The 20,664-nt window shown below is 34.9% G+C and overlaps 1 protein-coding gene across 1 annotated transcript; it reads right to left on the bottom strand.

Moving 5' to 3' along the window:
- Positions 1-2,217: 2,217 nt before the first annotated feature.
- On the bottom strand, positions 2,218-15,726 carry LOC131042690 (TMV resistance protein N-like). The gene is made up of 7 exons (XM_059220186.1): positions 15,258-15,726; positions 14,817-15,124; positions 14,586-14,737; positions 12,261-13,297; positions 11,789-12,043; positions 2,801-3,795; positions 2,218-2,548 (listed from the first exon to the last, which is right to left on the bottom strand). The coding sequence occupies exons 2-7, from the start codon at positions 14,963-14,965 to the stop codon at positions 2,545-2,547; spliced, it is 2,592 nt and encodes an 863-aa protein (XP_059076169.1). The 5' UTR covers positions 14,966-15,124; positions 15,258-15,726; the 3' UTR covers positions 2,218-2,544.
- Positions 15,727-20,664: the final 4,938 nt, after the last annotated feature.

Raw genomic sequence — 20,664 nt, forward strand, 5'->3', positions numbered from 1 at the left:
TGTAATTTTTTTAAAACTAGATCAATTATTTTATTTTTAAAATAATTTATAATGAAAGAGATCCATAAACTTGAAATAACAGGGTTTCTTATTTTATTAATAATAATTTTGTTTCTAAGTTGTTTTGAAAAACCAATTATATGGCATCAAAGTAGAGACAATTCTATATAGTTTCAAAAATAAAAAATAAAAAAATGATAAGTATAGGTCATGTTATGCTTGCTTTACACAAGGGAATTTCAAAATACCAATTATGCCCAATAAACAATTAACAAAAAACAAAATATTTATTTTTTTCAAATCCTCATCAAAGGCGAGTGTGTTAAAAATATTTACCCAAAAGGATACAAAAAATAATTTTCATTTAGTCCAAATTATGCTTGTCGTACATGGGCATGGTATGGTCCTAAAAAAGTTACTTTTAAACTATAGGTTTTAGAAATGCCTATTAAAAATTAATTTGTATCATATGGGTATTCAAATGTATTTGGAAACTATAGTTCGAGCACTAGATTTTCTAATACTGACTTTTTTCAATATTTATTCTTAAAATGCTTCACATTTTTATGTCAATTGGGACGAATTCTAAAACCAAATTGTGGACTCAACTTCTTGCACACACCCACACATGTGTGATCTCACCTTGCCCTCTTCCCTAGGACAAGTGTTCTTACTAGGCATCCCTCCTATTAGTGTGACTAGAAAAATTGGTTTACCCTTAGCATCAAACAAAACCCCCCAATACTCTTAAGTATAAACACCTATGAGATGCTATTATACCATCAAAGGGTAAAATAATTAGGGTGTTACCTACAAATGACCTAGTTAGAAACCATAAAATACATATATGCTATGCTCAGAGTTAACAAACAAGAAAGCCTCAAGTGTATCTCAATGATTACAAAGTAATTGTTCCTTTTCATTAAATTTGAGTAAATAAAAAGTTATGACAAAATAAATGTATCAAAAAGGGACAATGATGTGGCATACTCATCTTTACTAAAGGAAAATAAAGAAAGAGGTTAAATAATTAAACTAGGAAAAGTTGCAATAAACCTAAAGAATTGGAAAGAAAGAAAGAAAGCAATGGTGGAATCAAAGAGAATTGAATTAAAATTTAAAAGAAAGTAAAAAAAAACTATAATAATAAAAATGCCAACTTTTACAAAAAAAAAAAAAAAGGATAAGAGATGCTAATATCTTACGAAATAAAGTGAAAAAAAATCTAATAAAAGAGAAAATAAAAGTGAAAAAATGGAAATAAAAAGTTGAGGAAATGAGAAAAGCTATGTACCAAGAGTTAGAAAAACTACAAAAAGAAATAATATCTTCCAAGAACAAAGTATTTGAATTTCATAAACAAACAATGATTTAGATAAATCATAATGCTCGAGAAGAAATTATCCATAAAATTAATGGTTTCAATAAATCATTTAACTTTATTGATAGTCTATAGCTACAATTTAATAAATTGGCAAAATATATTATTGAAAGTTAAAAATAGGATGAGTTCAAGAGAGGCTACATTAAAGTAAACTATAGAAATGATATGCATGAGAATGAATTAATATGCTTGAGGAAATTCACGACATATGAGTATTCAACATATGAAGAGGAGAAAATTCTAAACAAAATGATATGTTAGTGTTTGTCAATGTAGAGTACAATAATGCATTTGTTTTATTATGTATATGTTTTAAAAACATAATGTTACATTTTAAAATTTTGAACAATTTTAAGACATAATATTGCAATATTAATTGTTTTTACAATAAGTAATGATTGACAACAATGAACACCTCTATTTGATCATCATGTTGTTCTTTTATGCTAATACTATAATCTAAGCATCTTAAAATTTATTCAAATACAAAAATTCTATTACATTTATTGTTACCAACATGAATTAACAAATAAATATGAGAAACAAATAAATTTAAAACCCAAATTTAAATTTTATATTTTAAAATAATATTAAAAAATAATATTATATATTAATATTCTAAAATAAAAATTGAAGATGCCTATTTATTTAATTTTTTTGGTGTCAAAAAGGAAAAAAAATATTAAACTAGAAGCCGAAATAATCACATAAAGATTTTCAAACAGCAATAGTTGTCAAAAAAGCTCATGGAATAAAAGTCCAAGGAGGTTTGATACAAAACCACCCCTCAAAGTCTTAAAGGAAAATAGGAAAACAAAAGAGAATCGTGATGGAGTGAAAGAAGTTGTGAGCTACGAGTTGAAGAAAGAGATTCTCAATCCATAAGATTCCAGCTACAATTGACAACAGAAGTCTATTTAGCCAAACAATCAACAACAACATTCCACTCATGAGGAATATGAGGTATAAGAGATGGAATAAAATTTTCAAGTTAGGCATACAATTTGATACACATAAAGAACCGACTTCCAAGAAAAGTGACCAATTCTCCCTTTATTCAAAAGAAAACCAAAACCATTGAACCCATAGCATAAATAATCTTCTTCCTGCACACAACTCACAAACTTTCTCCAAAGCATGAACCTCCATGTGGCAATCCCCTAGCTGCAAAAAAAAAAGAAAAAAATAAAATTGAACCTGAGTGAAAACTATCCAATTCTAGGATTTCTTGTCGTCTTTGTATGACCATTATTCAACTAATAAACAAAATAAACTATAATAGAAGAACAATTTAGAATATAAAATGCTCAATAAATACTGGATAGATCTCTTCAATTTGACAAATAATTTGTTAGCTTTGACTATAAGAACCATCATATTTCTGATCTCATTTTATACTAGCATTCTTCCACTTACCTATCCTCTCGAACTTGACCAACGTTTTCCATCATTTGCATAATAGGAAAGAATAGCCTACTTAAACCACCATCCAGATCTTTCAATCTTTCAATATCGTCAGGCAGCGGATATGTCAGCTCTATATCATTGACATAGTTTTTAACCGATACGGTTGCGCAGGCAATAAGAGTATGAAGATTTGACACCTGCAATGGTCCATCGGGACCCGACAAGGATTTGAAAATAGAATATCCTGCTAAGATATTCCATTTCTCGTCAGAAGCGATCCATGCAGGAGTGCCAAGATGTAAGGGTACAAGACTTTGGTGGATGTCTTCCATATTTTGCTTCAGCATTGGCGTCACACGCACGTACACAATTTGAATTCCCGCGGAAGCCAGCTCTTTAATTTTCTGTTTCACCAACTTCAAGGTTGCCTTATTTGAAGGCCAAGACAGATCACACATGCTCAATACAAATGCCACTTGTCCTGGGCCGGGTGACCCCTCAGATAACTGTGAACCACCATAAACAAACAGGAATCTGCTCTCTCTATGAAAAAATAACCTGGACAGGGAATGTTCGTGCAATCTGCTTTCCCTGTCCTGCACGATCAACGCGTGTCTGTTTTCTACTTCTCTCCACCTATTCACCAACATAGGGCTTTCCTGGATATTCAACACTTGCAGCCTCTTCATCTCAACAAGCTTGTCCATTGCCTTGCCATCTAATATTGGACAATATGATGCATCCACTGAACATACAGAGGACAGCTGTTCAAAATCAGCAGAAACCATCTCCAGATTAGAGCACCCCGACATGTCCAGGTACGTGAGAGAATTGAGCTGACCGAATCCATCAGGAAGTGTAGACAGTTGCTTACAATTACTTATATTCAACTCTTCCAAACGAGTAAGCTGGCCAAAACTGACTGGAAGGCAACTTAATCTGCTCCCCGTTAAACTAAGCATTTTCAATGAGGAGAGATGCTCGAAGTAATCTGGCAAGCAAGTCTGCAATTTAACGGTCAAACCTACCCGTCATATGAAAATTTAATGACATTCAAAAAAATATAAAATTGTAAAAAAAATATTTAATTAGGCTGAAGGTGTTTCTTATGTGAGCACGTTGATATCATCTTAGATGAAAGATGTTGAAAACATTTACAATCATTTGATGGAAAAGAAAAAAATTTCTATTGAGTATGCTTTTAAAGAAACTTTCTATAAATTTATTTATCTAATTATTAAAATAAATTTGTTTTGTTTAATTTTATTTTACACAATTATTTATATATATATATATATATAAAATCTTAAAATTTTGTTGATTTTATAGGAACAATTTCATTTGGTTAAATCTAATGTTTTTTTTATAATTATCTACATAAATTCCTTTTTATTAATATTTTAAAAATCATAATTTTATAGTTAATTGTAAGCTTTAATTATATTATAGACATTTGATTAATAACTTTAAATCCAATAATACTTAATTTCATTTGGTTCAATCCAATAACTTGTAAGCTTTTAACGGTGTGCCCAGGCCACGACCACTACTGCCAGCCGCTAGCAGTTTCTTAAACCACTGTAGCCAGCTTTGTGGTTGGCGGTGTCTTCCACCCCCCCGCCGCCTTGGCCTCTGCCTTCCACCCGAGGTCGCTGCCACCCTTTGCACTACGCCCGACCACCTTCCACCCGAGGTCGTCGCCGCTCGCTGGACCACGCCCAACCACCCACTGCACCGCGCCCGGCCGCTGCTACTCACCGCACAGCGCCCTGGGCCGCCGTTGCCCGCTGCACCACGCTCGGCCGCCGCCGTCCACTGCCCGCCTGACAACCGCACGAAACTCCGTCGCCGCCCAGCCAAAGAGCCACCTCTTGCTTCCTCTTGCAAGGCTTTTTGACAAGGGATTTTTTTGGTCCTAACTTGGGCAAATGGGGTCGGTTTTTCGAAAATGAATAGGCGTCGAAAAAAAATTTTGAGCCCTACTCAGATCTTGAGGTGAGATTTGCTAATTTTTTCATCTAGTACCTATTTTTTTCCGTCCAAGTCAGCGCTCTTTTCTGCACTCTGGGAGCCATAACTTGGGCAAACGGACTTTGTTTTCGGAAAACGAATAGGCATCAAAAAGGTCTTGGAGAGCCCTTTTCAGATTTGAAGAATTTTTGTCCAAAAAAATCATTAGGTACACTAGATAGTGTCTGACACTTTTTCTTTGCTCGTCTTCTTTTCTGGCTCTCAGATTGTACTGGCTTTTTTGTTTTACATATTGTGGGGGGTGTTATTTTTTTACTATTTTCTGTATTTTTCTTAAAAAAATCACAACACCTAAACTCAAAAAAAAAAAAAAAACTCTTCTGCATCTTCTGTCTACTCTGAAAGATCACTAAATTAAAAAAATCAAGAGCAGGTCTAGGTTCAGGTATAGGTACACATGGCAAAGTCTTCAGTTGAGCTTCTTACATCCTAGAACTATCACCTCTGGAAAGCTCGTATGACAAGGCTTCTCAAATCAAGAGGGTTGTGGTATTGTTTGGATGCGGATCAACCGCTGCTGTAGTGTCCTTTTGAGATTCTTCGGTACCGCAATAAGATGGATGAGGCTATGGGTGTCATCTCCTTACATGTTTCAGACAACTTGCTTCTTCACCTTGATGGTTTGCTCACTCCTCGGGCTATGTGATCCAAATTTGAAACTCTCTTTGGTACTGTCAATGAGTTCAGAGCATTTCAGATTGAGGCAGAGCTCTCTTCCTTGTTACTTGAGTCTTTTCCTCTCATTGAGGACTTTCTGAACAAGTTTAAAACCACCAGATCTATCCTACATAGTTGTGGTAAGAATAAGACAGACCCAGAGTGTATCTACTTGATTCTCTCTAAGCTTCGAGGTCCCTATCAGATATTTGCTTCCACCTTTTATTCTACTATGGATGCATTGGGTACACGCTTCCCCATGCCTACTTTTCATGTGTTTTGTGATCACTTGATTTGTGAGCAGGCTCACCTATCTCAGTTGGACACTCTCACAGGATCTAAGCCAAAAACATTGGTTGCTCAGACATCTAAAGAGAACAAGAAGTAGAAACCGAAGCCTAAGAAGGATTCAACTGGTAGTAAGCGTCCCTCCAAGCCACCCCCTAAGTCTGATTTCAAACCGAAGTCCTATCCCAAACATGAGAATTCTTCTAAGTCTGGTGAGTCTTCCTCCAAGACTAAGAAGAAAATGGATGAACTTTGCAATTGTTGTGGTGAAGAAGGTCATCCAGTTTCTCGTTGTTGGAAACGATTAGAGGCTTTGGAGGTAGCCATGCAGCAACATCATATTTCTACTCCTCAGCCTCCATATTCCTCTTCTACTGGGAAAGGACATGATATTTCTGCATGAGCTATTCCTTCTGCATCCACTTGGATTATTGATTCTGGGGCTTCTCACCACATGACACACTCACCGTAGCTTGTTACCTCACTTGCTCACAATAATACTTTACAGATTGCAGTTGGTGACTCAAAATAACTTTTAGTTTCAGGTTTAGGTTTTGTTCTGTTGACAGGTGGTTGTTTTCAAGATGTTCTTTTGGTTCCTGACATTTCTACAAACCTCCTCTTTGTTTATCAGATTTGTCATTCTGGCTTTGGTAAAACAGTTGAGTTCTCACCACATGATGTGGTTATTCGAGAGCTTCATGATCTTGATTTGGTTGTGGCTACTGGCAATGTTGATCTTGATTCTCTATTATATCGGTTTGATGGCTTTGAGAGTCCAGATGGTTCGGGTGTTTCTATTGTAGCACATGTAGATTCAATGAGCAGACTCTGGCATGAGCATTTTGGCCATGTCAACTACAAAAACTTACAACAAATGAGAACACAAGCACTTGTTATTGGGCTCCCTTAGATATCATGTAGTGATGATGTATGTCGAGGTTGTGCACTTGGCAAGCATCATCGTGATCCTTTTTCTACAGGCAAAGCCACCCATGCTAAGGCACCCTTGGATTTGATCCACAATGATCTTATGTCATTTTCGACTCCATCTTTTTCAGGGTCCAAGTATGTGCTCACTTTCGTTGATGACTTCTCTCAAAGTACATTGGTGTACTTTCTTAAGTACAAGTCTGATGTCTTTGATTCATTTCGATTTTTTAAGATATTTGTAGAGAAGCAGTCTGGTCTTTGTATAAAGAGGATACACACAGATAATAGGAGAGAATATGTGAATCAAGCTTTTATAAAATTCTACACAAAGTATGGTTTGCAGCATCAATTATCAGTTCCTCACACCCCTCAGCAAAATGGTATTGCTGAGAGAAAGAACATAACACTAAGGAAGATGGCCAATTGTATGCTTCAATCACATTCTATGCAGCCTGCCTTTTGGGCTGAGATAGTTAATTGTGCCACTTATATTTAGAATCGGATGCCTCATAAAGCATTGCACCAGTTGACTCCTAAGGAGGCTTGGTCCCATGTCAAGCCTAATGTTTCTTCATTTCGAGTTTTTGGTAGTGTGGCTTGGGAATTTATTCCAGATGCTCATAGGAAAGCCATGAAGAGGAAGAGTCGACCACTCATTTTTGTTGGCTACTGTGAGGATGTTAAGGTGTACAAATTGTTTGATCCTGATTCCTGAGAGGTCTTGTTTAGGCAGGATGTCTAGTTTGATGAGCGCCTTCCTCAGATCGATTCTCCATCACCAACTTCTCCCACACTACCTCCTCCTCCCTCTTCATCTTTTGAGGATTACTTCTTCTTTGAGGATGATGCAGATGATGGTCCACCACCACCACCACCACCACCACCACCACCACCCACCGCTCAGCCTTTGCCCAAGTGGGCTCGGTTTACAATTGATGTTGTTGGTTCTATGGAAGGTGATCCTTCTAACACTCGTTGTACTTGTGCACAAACATTTGGTTCTAGCCTTCTGAGTCATGCCATTTTGGATGATCCTCAAAATAATTTAGAGGCGACAGGTCACCCGGAGTGGGATAGGGCCATGGATGAGGAGTATTCTTCTTTGATGAAGAATCATACTTGGGATTTTTGTACTCTTCCAAAAGGAATAAAGTTGGTTTGGTGCAAGTGGGTGTACTGTACCAAGTATGCTACAGATGGTTCTATTTACAAGTATAAGATGGTTCTATTTACATGTATAAGGCTCATCTTGTTGCGAAGGGGTTTTCTCAGGCGGAGGTTATTGATTACTCCGAGACCTTTGCTCCTGTCACCCAAATGAATTCTATTTTGTGCTTTCTCTGGTAGCTTCACGGGGATGGACATTTTTTCAGATGGATGTGAAGAGTGCTTTCTTGCATGGAGACCTTCATGAGGAGATCTATATGGGGTAGGCTTAGGGTTTTGTGCAGGATTCCTCTTTGGTTTGCAAACTTCGACATTCATTATATGGTCTCAAATAGGCTCCTCGGGCCTGGTATGAGAAGATGAACTCTTCTTGCTCTCCACACTCTTTACACATTGTCATTCCAATCACACAGTATATATTCAGCATCAGGGGGATGATATAGTTATTCTTGTGCTCTATGTTGATGATCTTATCATTACTAGTAGCTCGTCCTCCTTGATTCAGGATATTCAGAGAGCCTTGATGGAGAAGTTTGAGATGACAGATCTTAGCCTTCATTATTTTTTGGGTCTCCAGGTTATTCAGTCTTCCGATGGGATTTCCATACTTCAACAAAAGTATGCTCTTGATATGCTTCATAGATTTGACATGCTTACTTGCAAACCTACACCCACACCCTTTCAGTCAAGTGTTGTTTTTTCTCCCACTTGATCTACATCTTCCATGGATTATACCTTATATCAACAATTTGTTGGAAGTTTGTTGTACCTGACACATACGCGCCCAGATCTTTCTTTTGTGGTTGGTATTATCTCTCAGTTCTCCCATGAGCCTCATGAAAGCCATTGGCAGGAAGCCAAATGTATTTTAGGGTACATTTGGGGCATCATAAAGTTTGTCATTCACTATACTTTAGGATCCCCTCACATTGTTGGCTTCACTGACTCAAATTGGGCTAGTGATACTCAAGATCGGAAGTCTACTTTTGGCTTTGTTTTTTGCCTTGGTTCTGGTCTTATCACATGGTCCTGCAAGAAGCAGTCTGCTATTGCATTATCATCTACAGAGGCTGAGTACCGAGTAGCGGTGTTAGCCAATCAAGAGGTTTTATGTCTTCAATAGTTGATGACTGAGTTTGGGTTCCCTCCTGATAGTCCCACTATTCTTTGGTGTAACAATCAGAGTGTCATTCACCTTTCCCGTAACTCAATGGAGCACCAAATGTCTAAATACATTGAGCTTCACATGCACTTCTTCAGGCAGTTGATTCAGGATGGCTTTCTCATCTTGGAGTACACTCCTACAAAGGAGCAGGTTGCTGACATCTTCACTAAACCTTTTGCATCTCCACGCTATCTTCAGTTGCGCTCTATGTTTGGGGTGAAGGAAGTTGTCCTTGGGGGTCTCATTGAAGCCTTCCTTCCTTTACGTTTTTTTTGCATGCTTTTCCCATCTCTTTTTGGAGTAGAATTTTTTCCCATGTGGTTTTCTGTATTTCTCCGTTTCATAGAAATTTGGTTGTGATTGGGTACCTCATCAGGCCTTGTTGTTGGGACCCAAATTTTGCCTTCTTCCTATAGTTGCATTTTTGCTTTCTTGAATTTAATTTTTTAGCTACTCCCTAAGTTCATCTTAAGGGGGAGTGTTCTTGTATTAGCTAATAATTATTTATTTATCTATTAGTCTATTATACTTTATGCTTAAGCTAAAGTTAGACATTTAATAATATTGTAAGTATTTAATAATTATTCTAAATATTAAATACTCTATCCCTTTATGGTTTCTTTAGGGTTTGCACATCTTTAGGGTTTCTATTCTCTTGTCATAAGGATTGTATTGTAACTTTTCTTTTTCAATTCCCTCTCTGATGATAATATTTTTCTTCAATCTTTTTTGTGTTATGTCTCCAATCTTCTCTTGTGACGAGTATTTTGCTTGTAGATGCTCTTGGGATCTCAAAAGTTGTACTTTCTCAACTTCTTCACCTATCCCTATCTCTCCATCTTTGTTTCTCCCTCAATCCTTATCTTGCTATCACTCCCTCCTTTTATATCTCTCTACTTCTCTCCCCTCTCTATGTCTCTCCTTTCCTTTCCCTCCCTCTATCTCCCCCTCTCATTGTCCCCCTCTTTCTATCTATATTTCTCCCTTTGTCCTCCTATCTCTCACTTTCTATATATTTATCTTTCTCACTATCTTATCTTTCCCAAGTTCTCTCTCTCTCCTTCTCTTTTCTCTACTTCTCTCCCCTCTCTATGTCTCTCTTTCCTTTCCCTCCCTCTATCTCCCCCTCTCATTGTCCCCCTCTTTCTATTCTATATTTCTCCCTTTGTCCTCCTATCTCTCACTTTCTATATATTTATCTTTCTCACTATCTTATCTTTCCCAAGTTCTCTCTCTCTCTCCTTCTCTTTGAATGATAATCTCTTGTGACAACTATTTTTCTTGCAGATGCTCTTAGGATCTCATAAGTTGTACTTTCTCAACTTCTTCACCTATCCCTATCTCTCCATCTTTGTTTCTCCCTCAATCCTTATCTTGCTATCACTCCCTCTTTTTATATCTCTCTACTTCTCTCCCCTCTATTTCTCTCCTTTCCTCTCCCTCCCTCTATTTCCCCCTCTCATTGTCCCCCTCTTTCTATCTATATTTCTCCCTTTGTACTTCTATCTCTCACTTTCTATATATTTATCTTTCTCACTATCTTATCTTTCCCAAGTTCTATTTCTCTCTATTTCTCTATCCACCTATTGCAAAAATAACATGATCCTGTTGGTAACAGAATCTAGTTATCTTCACAATTTAGAGTTTTAGTCATGTTTGGATCCCTCTAACAAGATGCATAGTTGATTTTAAGCTATTACTTGTAGATTAAGACTTTCGATGCACACACAATGTCATTTTTAAAATGGCCTACCAATTGATCTTACATACTAAACAATTGTATCCAAAATACTCCAAAATCCCTAATTGACCTTCCGCACTTCTTCAACATACCTATTGCACACCAAAGTGTGATTGTTAGTTTATGATAAGTTTAATAAAATTTTAAATAATTAAATCTTTTATCAATTTTATCAATCATACATATTAAATATGATAATAAAATATATTTCTATTTCTAATAAAACAATATAATAATTTAATTATTATTCTATAAATATATTATTAAATATAATTTAAATTAATTAAATATTGTTTAATTTAAAAACAAAATTAAAAAAAATATTAATAAATTATTAAATATAATAGTCTAATATAAATTAATTAAAAAATTCTAAATTCATGTTTAAAAATCTATATTAAAAACATTCTGAAAATTAAAAACAATTATATTCTCTTTAAAAATGATTTAAATGGATTTATATTTTTATAATAAATATTTCAAAATCAATACATCAATATTATAAATTAAAATACTGTATAATATTTTTCCATAAACATTTTACAAAACTATTAATAATCTAAAATATCATAACATGTCAATCTATACAGTAGTAAAGTTTGAGGTCGAGGCCTGCTCGAAAGCATTTCAGCTCAGAAAAATATACGATATCCAAAGAGCGCAGGTATTTAAGCTGGTAAAGACTATCAGGACGAGAACCAGAGTTGTTACTCAAATACACCTCCTCTATACGAGATAAGTTGATAAAGTTTTCAGATATCCTAGACAAAATATAACCACTTAACTGGAGATGATATACAGAACCAGGGAATTGAGAAGATCTAGATAATCAGATAACTGCAGCAATCTTAATTTTCGAAATTAATATTTTCAAAATGCATGAAAATAAAGATCGCTTAGAAAATGAAAACAGACAGAGATGCTAAATTGTTAAAAACTAAAAATCTTGAAGTGCGAAATAAATTGGAAGCCGCGTTGAAAGAAAGAATTGAGGAGACAAACATGTGATATTTACCTCATCGCAGTTTCTGAAGTATGCTTCTAGAACTGCCAGATTTTCAAGATTTGAATGTTCCATTCTGAAATCGCCGTTCATGCGCAGCAACCTTAGTTTTTTAAAGGTATTTATGCCTTCTCCATCCAATTTACTTCTTTCGCTTAGATGCAAAACTCTTAATCCCCGCATCAATTTCAAATGCTCTGCTTCAAGCTGAAATCCGCTCGAATCATGATCAGGACGAGGCCATATCCCTTTCAGTTTTTCAAGCTTCTGGAAAAGTTTCCATGGCGAAGAGTTATACTCCTCAAATCAAAAGAGAGAATTCGCTATAAATTTATAATAATGTTCTTACCTAAAACACGAAGCAATGTGTTTTTTTCACACTGAATAAGCTTTGCTTTACCGAATTAGAACTTAATAATTCAAGAAAAATTCAAAGAAAAAAATAGAGCATATAGCTAAACTCAAACTTATGGGCGAGGTGTACCTTACGTTCAGAACCTAGTACACGTCGGAGATTACTGTCGTCAGTTATTCTGTCGTCTTCTGACAACTTTCTTCCTCGTGCTTCAACAATATCGTCTACAATCACTTTCCCCTCTTCAGTAATCTTTACCAGGGCTGCCTCTTTTATGGCTTGAAGCGCCACTTCTCCAACAATGTAACCCACCAACTGTTCACCCTGCTTATTAAAAAATGCTGCTATATCTAGAAATGCATCTTGGAAATCTTGTCCCAGAGCGTTGTAGACCACATCAACAACACTTGTAGTCAAATTACCCTCTCCTATCACTAGGGTTTGGTTCAAAAAGTCAATAGTCGCTTGATAAGCGCCAACATCGCCGTGTTTTTTACGCATATTACGCAATTTGGTGCCTGCCACATTCAACACATGAGGCACGCCGCCGCATATTTTCACAAGACCGTGAATATCTAAGCTTTTGTCAAAAACAATGTCAGCACTGACAGAAGCCTTGCGATGGAGAAGCTCTTCTGATGCTGCGTCTGAAAGAGATTTTACTCTATATGCGCAGCGCTTGACGCCTCCCTCTTCGATCATGTCAGTATCATCTAGCTTTCTTGTGGTTATCAGTATCCTGCTTCGATTTGGAAGGCAAGAAAGGTCCTTTGGAAGAAGTTTGCCAAGAACACTTTCTCTCAAAATATTGTCTGTACACAAAACATTGTCTATAAACAAAAAGACAGGCTGAGAGGTTGCTTCTCTAAACAATTCGAATAGACGTTCTTCGCCCTCTTTACTATCCCTTAGCTGAATGCTTGAACTAAACAAGTCCTTTAAAATCTGACCTTGCAGCTTTTTAACATGAAACTCTGAACAGTTATTTTCAATAATGATTCTGCAGTATTTGTAGGCTCTGAGTTCGTGACGGAGAAAGTAGACGACATCGGTTGCGAGGGTTGTCTTCCCTATGCCCCCAAGTCCATACAGCACCACACTTCTTATTGAGTCATCCTTCAGGTCAAGTAACGTGACTACTTCATTTCGTGCAACCTCGATGCCAACTTCAAAAACTCATCCAAAATCCAACATAAATTTGCAAAAGTTTAGATCAAGCTTAATCAAATAAAGTATTTTCCATATTTTTCATTTCATTAAAAGTTGAACAATTTAAAAAAAATATAGTATACCCTTTAAAAAATATAAAGTAGTTATGGAAATGTAATTTTATCATAAACATTTTGTAGACAGCAGTTCAAGAGACTGGTTTGTGAACTGGTTTTAATGGGCATACATTATGTTATAATAATATTTAAATGTGTTTGTTTTTCTAATTTTAAAAATTTCAGATTTCAGATTTTCACTATTCATAATATTGTTTTATGTTGTTTCTGTATTAATTTGTGAGAGTTTTTTGATCAATATTTAGATCACATTCTTGAAATCCAGAAGATATAGAAATAAACTAAAATGGTTAGTTGCAGATTTAGACATGTTAAAAAAAGAGGGGAAGAGAAGTCTAAAATATTTACATTGATTCAAAAAGTCATTGCACAATCTAATTCAGAAATAACACATCCGTTTTAGATCAAGCTTAATCAAATATACTATTTTCCAAAATTTCCATTTCACTAAAAGTTGCACAACTTAAAAAAAATATACTATATATCCTTTAGAAACATAATATCGTTGTGAAAAATGTAATTTTACCATAAACATTTTGTAGATAGTTCGAGAGATTGGTTTGAGAACTAGTTTTAATTGGCATAAATTGTATTATAATTACATTTGAATTTGTTTGTTTTTTCAATTTTAAGAATTAAAGATTTCAGATTTTCACAATTCATATTATTATTCTATATTGTTTTTGGATTAATTTGTTAAGTTTTTTGAATTAGCATTAGATCACATTCTTGAAATCCATCTTCAAGAAAATAGAGAATTAAAGAAAAATGGTTAGTTGCAGACTTAGACATGTTAAAAGGAGGAGGGAAGAGAGGTCTAAAACATTTACATTCATTCTAAAAATTCTTGAACAATATATTCCATAAATAACATATCAGTTTTAAGAATTTTTTATGTTTTTTCTAAATTCTTATGAACTATTTAAAAATAATAATTTTTCAATATTTTTTTTTAATTTTAATAAAAAAATTTGATTTGTCTTAATAATTTGAAACCTCTTAAAAAAAATTTAATAAAATAAAAACTATGTGTAAAATAATTATCTTATTTTTATTAAATTTTTTAAATTATTAAATTATTTGACATTTAAAAACCAGTGTTAATTAGAAAATTATAAATTTAACATATGTATCATACGATAGCAAAATAGAAAAATACTATGAATACCTGCTTTGGGATCTTCTCCCATTGAAGGAGGGAGACTGACGTTTCGATATAGTATTCTTATTATACCATCCAATGCAAGATCTAAATAAATCTGGAACAATCGGTCTTTAAAGCTCTTTAACTTCTCTGTATTTGATGATGCATGTAAAAACCTGTACCCAAAAGAGTTTTCTTAGTGTTTGTCTTTGACCATTTTAGTTAGTCCATTACGTAGGCGAAGTCAAACTTTACCTAGAGAGCTTTCGAGAGAGACTTTTAGATTTTATTTTCGAAATACAGAAGTAAGATCCATTTACAATGAATGCAACCACGTCTATTAACTTTTCTTTGTTAAAATCATGTTCATCCAGGAGCTTGATTTGTTCAGCCAAGCCACACATATAACGCAAAACTTGGATGCATTCAGTCCAATTGGAGTAGTCTTTGTCTATTTGATCCAACACGTAGGCCAGAGCTCCGAGTCCCACTACAATCCAATGAATCTTATCTATTCCGTTCAATATATCAATAACCGCTTTTCGATTTTCACTAGTTAAAATCTGTCAACATGAAATATCAGACTTCAAAGTTTAAACCACAAACTCATGACTTTTATGAATAATTAGCATGACAACATTAACCAAACCAAGGCATTTGGATCGTGATTCTGAGGCACAAAAGGTAGTCTAATACCTTGGAGGAGATTTTCTGAGCAGAGTCGAGTACTTGTTCTAGGAAACTGCAGCCACATTTGATCCAAGATTTCACTCTATCTGAAGAAGAAGTAGTCCCTGCTACAGGCGTGTTCTTCCCTCTCTGCAAAACATGATAGTTAAAAACCACGCAATCACTAAGTTGTTACTTATAAAGTTCACTATAAACATGCATAACATGTAAGGTAGACCAAACCGTTATACCCAGAATATAAAATGTGTGGGTAATAAAGAAGTGCACATAGATAATGTGTTATCACCAATCATTTAGATATAATCTTCTTCAAACTGTATACAGACATCACAATTTTTACCCCACATATAACATTTAAACTGGCCGAAAGCATCAAACCCTAAACACGGAATATAAGGTAAAGAAAAGAAAGATAAATTGTAAATACCTTGTCCATAAGAAATCAAACATCAATTATAAATACCTTGTCAGGAAGAATGGCGACCAAGCGCGCTTTAATGAAATAGATGACTGTGTCAAGGTCTTCAACGCCTACGTTTTCCGCGTCAAGAAGCTTAGAGAGATTATTTTCGTCAGAATCGTTCATCTTCTTTGATTAAAACTAACCAAACGAAAACAATTATATCAGTAGAATTAAAGAACGGAAAGCTAAGCAAAGGGAAAAACACCAAATAAACGAATATCATATATGAAAACCACCATAGATACAACCACAGAACCAAAAACTTCATTTAAGAGATCACAGCAGAATTGTTTTAGATGGAATAATACACAACAAAAAAATGATATGTTCGTTTACAGATTTCCCAAAAACAACTCACTCGAACCATGGCAAGTGACGTACCTCAAGATTAAGCACAATTTGTGTCGCTGACGATGCCGATTCCAAAAATTGACCAGATTTCGCAGGTAATTTTTTATGAAACCGTAAGGAAGCAGATGTTTTTAAAAAATGAGACGAACCAAAACCAATCTCCCCATAGATGATGCTACATTCTATTTATAGTAAACGAAAAGTAGATATAAAATATACCGGGGTTTTCGAGCTACTAGATTCTTGAGCCCCAGAGATAATTTTTACATCCTTTCAACGACAATATTGGTTGCGAGTTAAAATTTGTTTTGAGGCCCATGAAAGTTATGTTTTCCGGCGGCACACAACTTTCCCGTGTGAAAACCTGCTATAAAATGTAGTCTGTCTGCTAAATATAACACAATTCTCATTACCGATGGATTAAAAGCGGCTACTTAAATTTTCAAACATCTTTGCCCTTTGGATAAAAGTACATATCATATTTTTAAACCTTCTTTTTATATTATTTTAGGTGCTATTACATAATTATATGGTTGTATCATGTTTGGGCATGTCTTAAATCACACAATAAGTAATATATTAAGTCTGGAGTATGTCAGTCAACTCTAGTGTTTAACACTTTTAAGTCTAGAAATCAAAGCTTTGTGTATGTGATTTAAGTCATTCATTGTGTTTGATATAATTTGTTTGTTATAAATTAATTATAATTTTAAATTTATTATTAAAATTATTCTATCTATTATTTTGATTCAGAATGTTTGATTTGTAAGATTTTTATTATTTTAATTAAGTTGTATTTGAAATATTATTCTACAAATGGGTTAAGCTAAGTGACTTGGCCTATTGATTTTGAAATTCAAATATTTTTCTTTCAAAATCAGCATTCTTAAAATTTTAATGTTGCTTAACATGAGAGGATAGGATCACTATTTATAAAGAATATTAGGTCATTAATTCTCATCAAGTGATTATAAAAATAAATAAAAAAGTAAGTGTTGCAAAGTATAGACACAAAGAGGAGATATAGAATTATATATGCGTTCCAATAACATCCAACTCATTCTTTTCCAACACTCCTAAAGGGTTTGACTACAAGCAAGGAAGACCACAATCTTCTCTCTAGATGAAGATCAAGCCCCCTAAGCTTTTCAGCAAAAATATTTGTCAAAGTATGGGAGTATAACAAAGAAATTCATATTGATGTAACAATAGACAACTCTAGACAACTCTACTACAAAAGACAACAATAAGGAACTCTACTACCAAATAATTGTTTAAGGATGATAGCATCAAGACTATCCCATCTTTTGTCCTAGGTGGGAAATGTGAATTGATATCTATTATATCAAGACTATCCCATTTTTCAATATCTTTTAATTTGTATCAATTATATCAAATAAATAATAAAAAAATTAAGGATCGTGTAAACTAATGAGTTACCACATTTTCTATAGAGCCTATTAGGTTAATGATAAATAAACAAAATAGAAATTATCAATGATTATTAAATAAGTAATGTTATTAGTTTTATTTAGCTGGGCAGGGTAATTGGATTTAAATATTTTCTTAGGTAGTTAAAGTATGGAAAACAATGAGCTTTATTGAAATGTAAAAATCAATGAGATACTCCCCAAAAATTCATATTTCATTTTTTTTCTTATTAAAAAAAGCGAGATAGGCCCAAACTTTTACATAACCACTAAACAACAATACCTAGGGCACATGAGGAATGTGCACCCAGCCAAAAAATAGACTACCAAATAACGATAGAGATTAGACAAAGGATGAAGATAGAACCAAAAAGAAAAAAACCATGCAGCCACCTACCAAAGACATGAAGGGATGGTCTACTGGATGGAGGCATTACCCTCTTCCTAATCTTTACATAGACTTGCTAATCCTTACATAAACCAATAAATCTATCAAAAAAAAGAAATATTTGTGTTAGAGTCCTTTGCAAAAATTGGAGTACCAAACTCGAGAGTAGCCTTAACCAAAGAGGCAGGAGGATCCATCATTGCAAAGGGAGACTCGGTGTATCTTTTCCAGTTCACATTTTTGCATTTAATTTCCTCCTTAATACAAAGCAAGGAGGCTGAATTCTTAGAAGCCATCTCCTTGCCCAACATAGAAATTTCCTCAACTTTTCTCTTGAGGTCCTCTTGGCTCTCCTTCAGCTCCTCCACTACATTTCTTTCAACCTCTAAGATAGATTCTCATTAATATCATTCAACATCATCTCCACCTTGTCCCAATTTTCTAATTTGCCAACCATATCACTCACAACCTTCCAAATTCTATAATCATTTTCCTCTATAACCCATTTGTTTGTCCTAGCCTCCATTTTGACCATCGCCTCAAGCCTATTTATTTTTCTTATGACCACATCAAACTACAAGAAGAGATAGTTAATAATCGCAACCTATCACCCAATATCCTCTTCCAACTTTAACACCTTTACTTCTAGATTAGGGGAGATAGAATTGGGGGTAGAAACTTCTTGTCCAAGAGGGAATGGGGTAACTTCCTCGGAGCCAGTAGGAGACTAGTCAAACTTTGAGATCAAGGAGGACTCATATTCCTCTAAAACTTCCTCCACATCTGAATCCATGAGCTCCACATTTTTAACAAGTGGGGTTTGGGTAATTTTTTGTTTCACCTCTCTAAAAGGGTTGAAATGGGTAGGAACAAGCCTGGCTTTAGATGAGGAAGCAACATTGGGGTATGACTTAGCAAAAAGGACACCAAAGAGCTCCACCAGTAAATTTTAATCTGATAAGGGACCGGGAGAAATCAACGAAGTCTTGCTAGGAAGAGATAAAGGCAGGTGAAAATTGTATAGCCTTATAATTAGCCCTTGGTGAAGATGAAAGGTATTTTTGGACTTAGCCCTAGCAACCGAGTGCATTAAAGAAGAACATACTCAGAAGGGAAAATCCATTTTTATGTCATACCTTAGATGATTCAGCATTGGAAAGAGCTAGCTATGGAACCTTTTAAACCTTCTAAAGTCCAAAGTGAAGTATTTCATAACATCAGGGCTATATCCTTCCATATCCCCTGTAGATCTTCTCTATTATACCCACTTTCCAACACGAGGGCTTCACTTAGTGAACTTGGGTTATATCACCTGCGTTCATGGCATACTAAAGAATCCCCCTATTTTTCAAAAAATATTGCCCTAAACTCATTTTTTTCCACCCTCTCCCAATACACAACCTCGATTAAAAGCCCCCTATTTGCACAAAATATTGCTTTTTTTCATAGCCCAAATTGAAAACCACCCTATTTTCACCGATGGGCAATATATTGCACCCACATTTTTGGGATATTAAACCCCCCAATATGAATGCATGTGATATGATATTGCCTATTTAGTGAAGACCCCGTGCTTTACAGTCTCAAAAGCCCTTCTATAGGCTTGAAAAATCTCTTAAATTCATCTTTGTAAGATCCTTACAATTTCTTAGGAAAGATAATTCCTTCTAGCGACAACCCAATAATAGTAACTATCATAAAGGAAACTCCCCAGATTTTCACCTTCCCCTTCTCCCATGGATGGGAAAACTTTTTTGAGAGATTAGGATCAAAACTCTGCAATTCTTCAACATAGCTAGCTAGGTTGCCCTTGACAACATTCAACCATGTCTTTTCATTGTTTTTGAAATTTGCACAACTATCAGATTCCATTTGAATGAGGTCACCCCCTTTAGCTATCACAAAGAGCCTAGTGGTGAAAACTAGAGGGAGAAAATAAAAACCAGTAGTATGAAAAAGATAATACTTGCAAGGGTTTGGGAAAGTGCAACTACATTTTGAATGACACGTCTACCACCTATACATTAAATGACTCACATAAAGGGTAGCGATAGCCAAAAAAAAGGCAATCTTTGGATTATACTTCATCATTAGTCTTTAAGTAATCAAAGATAACAACATAGTCCATATTAGGGATATCATAAATATCCATCCAAATTTTCATGTGATTGGAAAACGAGCCCAAAGAAGCCAATTTTCTGGCAACTTTATTCCACTCTTTTCATATTCCTAAAACTGATGTGGCTAATCCCATGAGTGAGTTCCCTACACTTGGAAATAAGGTGATCACATTTCCATTCGAGTTTGTCTTCCTTTATCAGCAATAAAATAGTATTTTTTTGATCACCTTCTATTATGATTTGATTCTACCCTTTATCTTTTGCAACTACTAAACCATAATAAGTTGTTCCCACCTTCGCCATACTAGAAGTTTGTGTTCCCAAGTTGGTCACATAAGCTAAGACCAAGTTATTGTTGGCATTATGGAGGAATTGATTATGTGTTGCATTGATGTTTTGTCATTGATGTCAACACTAGTTGTTATGGTTGGTTACCGATGAACAGGTTTTGGTTACCAACAAAAGATCTAGTGTTACCGACAGAAGGGACTATCTATTGGACACTTATGGCATCTTTGGATCAATGGAATATGTTTGATTTTATGTGTTACATGTTTCTAGAACATGTTTTGGTTAGTTGGTATTTGACTTGGTGATCGGATGCTATCATACACTCTAGTAAGCCTATACCGATAAGGGTTTAAGGTTTTACCAACATAGA

The sequence above is a fragment of the Cryptomeria japonica genome, chromosome 5, assembly GCF_030272615.1.
Source record: "Cryptomeria japonica chromosome 5, Sugi_1.0, whole genome shotgun sequence".
Lineage (NCBI taxonomy): Eukaryota > Viridiplantae > Streptophyta > Pinopsida > Cupressales > Cupressaceae > Cryptomeria > Cryptomeria japonica.